Source organism: Solanum verrucosum, unplaced genomic scaffold (assembly GCF_900185275.1).
Source record: "Solanum verrucosum unplaced genomic scaffold, falcon-dt-bn FXZP01000183.1, whole genome shotgun sequence".
In the NCBI taxonomy this organism is placed as follows: domain Eukaryota; kingdom Viridiplantae; phylum Streptophyta; class Magnoliopsida; order Solanales; family Solanaceae; genus Solanum; species Solanum verrucosum.
In genome coordinates, this window is record NW_026020430.1 from 3,659,488 (window position 1) to 3,669,920 (window position 10,433).

Genomic DNA, 10,433 nt, shown 5'->3' on the forward strand with positions numbered 1-10,433 from the left:
TTATTTTTTATTGTTGGGATTCTCTGTTGAGAGCAGAGAGAATTTTATCGTCCACATGAATGGAATATATTATTTTATTTTGACAACAAATTATAATTATTTGCACCTTGCATTTCGGCATAGTAAACGATTAAAAGACAATCAGAAAATTGGCAATGCAATTTGTTAAACAAAGACACAATTCTTTACTTAATTCATGTATTATAATAGCTCCGGTAAAGATGTAACTTAATGCATTAAAAATCAATTACAAATAACGATCTATATAGCAAACATAAACTAGGCACTTAGATATTACGCAATAATAAAAATAAAAATAAAAATAGGATGGTAAAAATCAGTTAAAAGCACTAATAATGTAAAGTTAAAAAGTCGAATAATATTAAACTTTATTCTAATGTAGTATCAATGAATGTTGTCTTCATTCTAACGTGCTTAGGTAAAACATTACGAATCACTTTTTATTAATTTCTTTAATATTTGCAGTATTCTTATGAAATATTTTTATTAACTTCGTTAATATTTGCAATACTCTTCACACAACTATTTTTTGCACCGATTTTTAAACATATAACTCTAGGTTCATCGGTACACGTCAAAAAATATAATGTAATGAATGATTATTTTATTTTTTTAACTAAAAGTCTCGATTTCAAGAGTTATGAATGAACAAATTTTTAATAAGAAGTGCTTCTCTGTCATAATTTCATATCGGTTGAAAAGTTAAAAATTCGTAAGAGACGTCTGTTATAATTCCGATTATGAGATGTAAAATTAATTTTCTTTTATGAATTTGAGCAATTTATATTTTATGAATACTATTAAAAAATGAAAAAAAGTATTACATCAATGGCAAATAAGATTGGTGTGAGATGGGTTGTTAAAGAAAAATCGTTATTAATAAGATGATAATCTCATTATAAGACTTGAGCAACTCTGCTTTATTAGAATTAGCTTTTAAAATGTGAATTAGTCATAACAACACCAACTACATAGTTATTTTTCGGATCGAGTTAAATTCAATGTACAATATCTTTACCCAATATTATATTAAGCTGTCATAGTTTACCAAAATAACATAAACATAACTAATTTATCCTCATAATAATAAAAAAAATCACTATTAAATCCACAAAACAAGACAAAGAACAAACAGAAAAGAGATGCCACGAAGTAACCCTTCCACCAAACACCAACCCTTACCTTTATCCCCTTCCACATTTCCATCTCCCTAACACCTTCTTTTTCCCCTTTCTATCATCATATTCATCTTCCTCTCAATGTAATCACTTACCATGGCTACTCTCTTTCGTCCCATTTTCTCTAATTTCCTCTCTCTTCTCCTCCTCTTACTTCACCTCGGCTGCTTCATCTCATCCCAAAATCACTCTTCAAAAAAACGAAAACTCTCTTCTAATCGCGATTCTTCACCCCCACCGCCCTCTACTCGTCTCAAATCCTCAACCACCAACGCTATTTCCTCTTCATGGTCTTACATCAAACGTATTTTCTCATCCAATAAACAAAAAATCATCAACACCCCAACTCACCATAACCCTTCAATTCAATCTCCCTGTTCTTCAACAAGGTCCCTTCAAAAACCAATTTCATCAGAAGACCCAATTAACCGCTCCGTTTCTCCAATACCCGAATCCGAAATCACCTCCGATCAATTATTCTTCCCTTTACGAAACGATATATACCCATGTACTTTATGTGGAGAAGTATTCCAAAGCCCCATTCATCTCGAACAACACCAATCGATTAAACATGCAATTTCGGAACTCACAGATGGGGATTCCGGTAACAATATAGTTCGGATCATTTTCCAAACGGGTTGGGTTGATAAAGCGAAGAACCCGGTTATCAATCGGATCCTTAAGATCCACAACAGCAAACGGATCCTATCCCGGTTCGAAGAATACAGAGAATGCGTTAAGCTAAAAGCAAGCCGAAACGCCGTCGTTAAGAGAGACGAAAGGTGTATAGCTGACGGCAATGAACTATTGAGATTCCACTGTAGTACCTTCATTTGTGAGCTAGGACAAAATGGTAATTCCAGCATATGTACTCAGCAGTATTGTAGTGTATGTGGAATTATAAAAAGTGGATTCTCACATAAGATGGACGGAATTTCCATGCAACCTACCAGCTGGAGGGGACACGTGTCGGTACCTGAGGAGATTGAGGAGGAATTCGGGTTTATGAAGCTGAAGCGTGCGATGCTCGTGTGTAGGGTAATTGCCGGTCGGGTCGGATGTGATCCGGATTATGTGGATAAAGAGGATTCCGGGTTTGATTCGTTGGTGGGTAGGGAAAACGGGTCACAGATGAGATTGGATGAAGAAGATGAACTATTGGTATTTAATTCAAGGGCTGTACTACCTTGTTTTGTTATAGTGTATACTGTATGATTAGTGATAATTAATATGCTGTGTGTTAATTATTCCATAAGAAATTTGGTGTTAATTTTCAGTATTACTACAACTTAATAGAATAGTACTTAATCTAGTGTGTGTGTGACTGAATCTCAATTTAGGTTCAAGTAATTTTATTGCAATTGAGCATGTTTGAGAGAGTTAAATCGAGCTGAAGTTATGAACCGTCGGTGTAAATAATTGTTTACCCTCTTAGGTTATTCTTAAGTCGAGTGTCTATGGAAATAACCTGTTTAATTCGCACAATAAAGATAAGATCTGGGTATACAATAACTTCTTCCGACTAGATATGTAAGAGGCATAAAGTAGGCAAAAACGATTTGATGGTTTAAATATTTATTTTACATATATAATTGTATGTATTTAGAATATAAATCTTATTCTATTAATAATGATTATTTTACAATCATATACCAGGTTCGAATCGAAAACCATGGATTTTTATTCTGCGGAATCCATAATGGACAGTGGATACGCCACTGATATCTTTAAATATCTATACAAACTATGTTAAAAAAGAAGTATAACCCCTTAGTTTATTAATTTTAATTTAAGAAAATCTAAAAGTTTGTACTACTAGTTTGTCAAAATCTTTACCTAGTTGTCAAGTGAGAAGACAAAAAGTCTGATTAGATAGTAGTGGTTAGGAGTTAAATATTTAAAATAGTGGTACAATATATAGTCTCGATTATTGCCTCATATATAGACATTGTAGGATCGTTTTAATTCACTTTAAGTTTGTATCCCGAAGATTCTTAATAGCTCAATTAATTAACTATCTGAATAGCAAATGGGTAAAAAAAGGTGGTAAAACTATTGTAGTACATGAGTACTTTTGGATGCCTCTTGTATAAGGTTGTGTTTTTTCTGATTAATAAAATATAAATAATGAAGATTGATATGTAGTACATGTATAATAATGGTATCACATGGTTAGTAGTAGGGGACTAGTGGGATAATCGTGACTCAGTTATGCACAAGGACATGCCTAAATATGCTGTAAAGCTACCTAGCTACAAGGCTGGTGCAAACTGTTAAACATCATTTTAGAGAGGAACAATTTGGTGTACATAATCATTAGAAATTAAATATATAATCTTAATTACTTTGGATAAATAATATGGTCAGTGACTTTCTGTAACACACTTCCAACAGATGTGGTGCAGTGAATGTGGTTGTTGATCCTCTTTTAATCAGTAGTCTCGAGTTCGATTCCTAAATATGAAAAAATCATTGCTAGGGAGCATTTCTCCAAATGAGGCCTAAGCGACAAAAAAAGAGATGATAATGTAACCCAAATGGAGATCCTTCTTAGTGTCTTCTATTAGTTAATAGTTTTGTGTTGTTATATTAGTAAATATTATCCGAATAATCATCTGACCTTAATTACTTGAAAGGCTAAATAATATCATATTCGTTTAGAATAGGTTCATTTTATTATTACTTGTGATTTGAGGATTAGATCTATGTTCAGTTGAATTATATTCGTTATGCGATCTGAATTGTAGCATTATGGTCAAAACCTCTCGTTTTATGTAAATCATTCATTTAATCTTTCGAGAACATCAATGTCACACAACAGAAATGCAATGGAAGTAGTTTATTGTATATTCTTTGTATTGTGCCAACTAGATTAAGTAAATATCTGAGAAATATTCAAATATTAGAATAATAAGGAATCCAAGGTTTCATCGAAAGAATTCAAAATCTAAAAATAAACTAATAACCAAGAAAGGAAGAAAGAAAGAAGAGTTAAAAAGATAAAAAAATATATATCTAAAATATGTTGATTTCTATATTTCATATATGAATGATTAGGTATATGAATTTCCTATATGAACTAGTACCAAATATTTTTTGGAGTACTTAGGTATATTTTTAACATTCACTCAAGAAAAAAAATGAAATGATTGTTAACTCAATGTCGAACCAAAATAAATAAAAATCCACAAAATAGGGAAAACTATCTTATTAGATATACATTTATACCATATGTGTTAATTTATCTATATACTTTTAAATAATTATGCATCTTAGCACTAATTAAAAGTCCCCTATCATATATAGTGAAATATATATTCATATACATGTATTTTTACTGTAAAATACACTAAATTAGGAAGAGGGACAAGCGAGACAGGGAGGGAGGTGAGCGAGATTTGTCATGTATCACACATACATACAAATCCACTTGGATACAGTGTATTTAGAACAAATTACATCTAATGCTGACCAATATATTCCAAGATACATGTTTCTGGATGCACCAAAAATTTGATAAGATTTGTGATATTGCAAGTTAGAGTGTATCTCAGGTAGTTTCTAAACTTGTGGAATTTCTGTAAGTTTCCAAAAATGATTATCATGTGTAATCTAGAAGTGTTGGGCCGGCCCAAAAGAAACAACGGACCAGCCCACTAAAATCACCGATTCTTGAGCATCGTGCAAACCCCGCCATTTTCTCATCCGCATAAATCTCCTCAGTTTGAACTTCAAACATACGTGTTTCTCCATTAGAGGAACTCTCCAGTACATTATTAATTGTTGTTCAAGATTGATAGAGCTCAAATGGCACAAAAAATGGGGAAAATCAATACTTTATTAACAATAATTTGACTAATTGCATTGTTTTGGCCTCGAATTCATTTCCCTATAAACCCAAATTCAACTTTACCCCCTTCTTCTCCTGGAATCCCGCTTTCTGATCTACATTTAGCTTCATTCTCCATTAATTACCCTTATTAAAATATTCCCATTGTTTTTCCACTGCCCTCATGTCTTCTTCTATTCCCTATATGGTTTTTTCAGATCCACGCTTTCCATTTGCTTTGCGTACTCCTCAAAAAGCAATATATTTCTCCTCTCACGTATTTTACGTGAGCTTTTTTGCTGTACCCAGGTGTTTGAAGCATTGTTCAGAACCTAAATTTGCGATTTGGGGCTTCTAATTTATTATCAAAAGGGTATTTTAAACTGGTGTTCTTATATGTAGTGGCTGAGATTGGAGAATAATTTGTGGCATTAGGAGATTTTCGTTCTTCATTGGAATCTGAAGATTTAAGGGTATGCTCTTTAGTGTTGTTTATTCTCATTAAACCCATTAGTGGTTTAATTATTCATCTAAAAATTGATTTTATGATTTAGGAATAGAAATAGAGCTAATTAGGACTGTATAAGTGTTTTAGGTTAAAAATATAGCTGTTTCTATTGTAAAGATTGCATCTTTAATTGTGTATGTTTAACTTTAAGTGTTTTCTTGGCTGTTTTGTTTCTTTTATATGTTGTACAGAACAGTGTTTGAGCTCGTTAACGAATTCATATCTGATATTTCCTTAAATTTGTGCTATGCTTGGAAGAATGGGTGATTCACTGACTCTTCTGCACTAAGAGTAGCTGAAGGTGCAGGGCTTAAGCAGATTTTGCTTTGTTGGGAAGATGGGAATTGACTCTTCAGTAGCATTTTCTGATGGAACAAATTTTATGCTGGTTTTATAGAGCCCCTAATTTTACATGAAAGGATAAACTGTTAATATACGAATGAAATGGATTAGTGGAGATGGATGGATAGGGTTCATATAGCCAATCCCGTCTAATTAGGGATTGAGGGTAGTTGATTCATTGATCGAATGACGGGTTTTCCATTGGTTGGCAGTTGACCAAATTCAGATACTGCTAGCATTATTTTTCATTGTACCAAGGAGGAACAAAGCAGTATAGACTGTAGGCACCAATGTTGGCATTCCATTTTATTCAAATGCATAGTTTTATACAATTAGTTGCACTTAGTTGTACTTGGACTGGTGTAGCAGACTGCTGATAGATTTTAGCTGTTGTCAAGGCAATTCAGAGCTCTTTCTGTGCATGTTGAAACTGATTCCTTTTCTCCTTTCTTGATTAAAGGTTGATTCAATGTCCTCTGCGGTTAAGTTGGAATCCGTTATCTGTCAGAATGGTGAGGAGCCAGATTATACATCTGTAAATGGGAAGGTGGCATTTGCCAAAAGATTAAATGTAGTGCGCAAAATTCTTGAGGGATTCCGTAGGCAAGGAGATTGGTCGGCTATCAAGACATCAATAGGTGCAGTTCGAAGAGTAGCTAGCAACAGGTGTTGTGCTGTTCAACTCTCTACTAGAAATCTCCCCTTTTCTCTTTCTTCTTCATTTTGTTGGTCAAGGGGTAGGAGTTATATGAAGCATACTTTCCCTTTCGGAGCTCTCTTTTTGATGTTCTTGTCATCTCTTTCTATGTTATTTATTCTTTTCCTTGAATGTCATTCAAGGTGAATGATAAACAAGCCACACACATTCTTCAGTTTGACTTCATTGGACTTCCCCATTGTCTTATTTTGCTTTCATGGATGTTACTCTTCTTTTCTTGAATAAGAGATACTCATTAATGGAACTTCATGGTTTATATGATAGCTATGTGAATGTTAGCCAACATTTGTATCCCTGCATTGGTGTCTTCTTTCTTGCCTTTAAAAAGGTCTTTTTGAGTCTACTAAAGATCAACTAATGGGTAGTTGTCTTATATCTAGCTATTAACTTTCAACTTAGCATCATTACAATTTACATACCTTCTAAATACACTGGAGTATCTTTCTCTTTATACACAATTTATTGAAAGGCAAAGAAAAAGATCTACCTTGGCAATGAACATGTCATTGACTGAATGTTTATCTATTGTGGATGTGAAAGCTTTGGAATATTTCTCAGAACTGCTCCCCAGTGAGATACATAGACTTTTAATGTCTTCCAGCTGGACGAGGGGAGGGCCTGTACTGAAAAGTGATAAGCAAATGAATTATAATAACCTGTTCTTTCATCTCACAGGTATTCCAAAATTAATCAGGCTGTGGATACGGAAGAAAAAAGGGAACATGGATCTGGAAGAAATTCTGGCCCTCTTTTGTCTGGAACTGCATATTGCCTTTCTTCTTGTTGCATGATCATGCTGAACAAAATTGTCCTTTCAAGTTATTCGTTCAATGCTGGGGTCTCATTGATGTTTTACCAGGTATTCTCTACTTATGGATGGCCATCTTTCCACCCTTAAGAATAACAAGATGAGGCACATTAATGCTTATGGTTAACTATGATGCATGTTATATCATTTGCCCATTTTGATCTCCATGTGGAAACTTTTGGTTCATCCATTTGCATGTCCAACATCCTTTTCAACCTTGATTTTGACCATCTCTAAACAAATCCCTCACATATTACATTCTTTACCTAGTACCCGGAACTTACCGTCTACAGATGTTATTTTATGAAAGCCTATTCTACTTTTACTTCTTGCAGAATCTTATCAGTACTCTCATAGTTGGTATATTGGGTTGCTCTGGAGCAGTGACAGTGGAGAAGCTCAATTGGAAGCTAATTAAAGTTTGGATCCCGGTGAATTTGATCTTCATTGGCATGCTTGTTTCAAGCATGTATAGGTAATATCTGATATGTCTAAACTCACCAATAGATTTATTAATAATTAGCGGAACCTCATTATGCCAATGACATTTACTTGTGCACCTTTTCAGTTTGAAATACATAAATATTGCAATGGTGACAATTCTGAAGAATGTGACAAATATTTTAACAGCAATTGGAGAGCTGTATATTTTTGGGAAGCGGCAGAATCAGAAAGTCTGGACTGCCATGTTTGTTATGGTATGTTTATGTCATTCATCTATACAATGTATATTTAGTTGTCAAAGGGGTCACATCTTCAACGAAAATGGTCTTTGTAATGCTTATGCTGCATATCCAGTCATCATAGTGCATATCAGGATCATGGGGGAACTTGGTATAGTAAACCTGCACACAGAAGTCCTACTAAGCATTTACTTCCCTGATTTTAATTAGATGATAGTCACGAATACTTCATATTTTGCTGTGTTAAAATGATGTACTAACATTTAATTAAGAGGCAACAAAATTTGATTCAACTGTTCCACTTCTTGTTTTATCTTAATTAAGGCCAAAATAGGACTCTGTCTGGCTTCTCACTCACTGAATGATAATTTAGTTCTGTTGTATATGAACTACTGTCTTCTTGCTTTTTCAGATTATCTCTGCTGTATCTGGAGGTATAACAGACCTCTCATTTGATGCTACGGGGTATACTTGGCAATCAGTTAATTGTATTCTCACTGCAAGCTACTCAGTATGTACTTTCTGCTTGACTCTGTTCTTCATCTTGATTGCTCATACCAAGATTTTGCACAGAAATTGGCTCAGTGACTTCTTTGAATTATAAGAAAACCATAATTTTAGACTTTTAATCATATAACAAGTCAAACTTCAAAGTATATGTTTTTCATTTCCCTAATCTTTTGATGTTCATTGGGCATCAATTTTCAACAGCTCACATTGCGACATGTCATGGACAGAGCAAAGCAATTTACAAAATCTGGATCTCTTAATGAAGTCTCCATGGTGTTACTGAACAATGGGATATCTATACCTTTTGCTATCATCTTGATCTTCCTGTTCGATGAATGGCGTTATGTAATTAATGCGTAAGTGTTACATTACACTTTTGTTCATCCCAGCAGTCTCCTCTTATTCTTTTTAATCCTTCACGTTGGGGTTCCCAAATGAATATTGCAGTGTCATACCATTCTTGTTTCATTCCCAGGGATGTAATTAAAATTCCAATGTTTTGGGTTGCTGCGACAGCGAGTGGGCTGCTTGGGCTTGCCATTAGCTTCACATCAATGTGGTTTTTGAAACAAACTGGTCCAACCACCTACAGGTGATTTATACTCGCTTGAATTTTCTTTGGGATTTGCATCATGAACTACTTAGCGATAAAAAGCATTCTGCTAGTTTGTTGATGATCATGAAATGGACCCAACTGAGCACTTTGGCATGATGTTAATTCTCGATGGATATTTGACATGCTTTCTATTTCCTATATTTTCTCCATATACCTCTTTAGAGAATTGGAGGAATGATGGAAGATGTAGACTTATTTTTCTATCATTTAAGCCTGCTGTAAGTCTTCGCTGATGACAGTTAGATAAGGTTAACTCGCATTATAATGAGACCTTCATATTTGTTCGTATTATTGTAAAGATATAGTAATGCAAGCTTAATAGTTTACTTGAACAGAGGTATCAGAGTCGTTCTTAAATTTCACATTTTTGTTGCTTTATGAGGTATATTTGAAAGTTGAGACTTGATGATTAATCCTATACTCTTTCTCCTCTTCACAGTCTTGTGGGTTCCTTAAACAAGATCCCCATTTCTATTGCTGGCCTTTTGGTGTTCAAGGTTCCTCTCAGTATCCCAAACTTATTCAGCATACTATTCGGTAACGTGAACAATCCAGATTCTATTCTTGAAAATTTTAGGCCATACTCTTATTGACTGAATTTTGCCATAGGTCTACTTGCTGGAGTACTTTTCGCCAGGGCAAAGATGTCTTGACGCTACGCTGTCATGCCTGTGTATCAATAAAACACCAAGTTTCCCTATATACAAGTCATTGAAGCCCAAAGGAAGATTTCATATTAACTACTTATTATATATTTGGTTTGTTCAGATGCTCATTCAAGTGAAATGAAGCATCTATCAATTTTGGTTTTTGTGAGCAGTAATTATTCAATTCAGTCATCTGAACGATCTTTTTCTGGAATATAGATCAAATACTTCAACTGTTGAAAAGGTTACTACGTCTTTATTATCTGTATTGATTGAGATATACTTTATAGTAATCGATTTTCAATAAAATAAAGTATAGTTTAGCCAAAACTATCATCACACCTTTTCTTCGCAGATGACCTTACGCTTATGGCAAGAGCAAACTCCAAGAGTTGTTATACTCTTATGGACTTTAACCAATCTACTGCCCCAAACATTATGTAATTTTCAGGTCCAATTGTAAACTAAGAGGCTATCTCCAACCTCTTATGCATTTTGATCAATCCAATTCAATGATAACTTTGAAAAATATTTTGATGTTCCTATTATTATTTTTTATAAAAATCCTACTTA

The 10,433-nt window shown here is 33.9% G+C and overlaps 2 protein-coding genes across 2 annotated transcripts; both read left to right on the forward strand.

The window, feature by feature from the left end:
* Nucleotides 1-1,290: 1,290 nt before the first annotated feature.
* Nucleotides 1,291-2,448, forward strand: LOC125807585 (uncharacterized). Its single transcript, XM_049487322.1, has one exon. It carries the CDS (start codon nucleotides 1,296-1,298, stop codon nucleotides 2,412-2,414), a length of 1,119 nt encoding a protein of 372 aa, XP_049343279.1. The 5' UTR covers nucleotides 1,291-1,295; the 3' UTR covers nucleotides 2,415-2,448.
* Nucleotides 2,449-5,298: 2,850 nt separating this feature from the next.
* Nucleotides 5,299-9,908, forward strand: LOC125807580 (GDP-mannose transporter GONST2-like). The gene is made up of 10 exons (XM_049487316.1): nucleotides 5,299-5,501; nucleotides 6,339-6,544; nucleotides 7,272-7,455; nucleotides 7,740-7,879; nucleotides 7,973-8,102; nucleotides 8,500-8,598; nucleotides 8,799-8,953; nucleotides 9,073-9,189; nucleotides 9,653-9,750; nucleotides 9,823-9,908. Exons 2-10 carry the CDS (start codon nucleotides 6,348-6,350, stop codon nucleotides 9,864-9,866), a joined length of 1,164 nt encoding a protein of 387 aa, XP_049343273.1. The 5' UTR covers nucleotides 5,299-5,501; nucleotides 6,339-6,347; the 3' UTR covers nucleotides 9,867-9,908.
* Nucleotides 9,909-10,433: the final 525 nt, after the last annotated feature.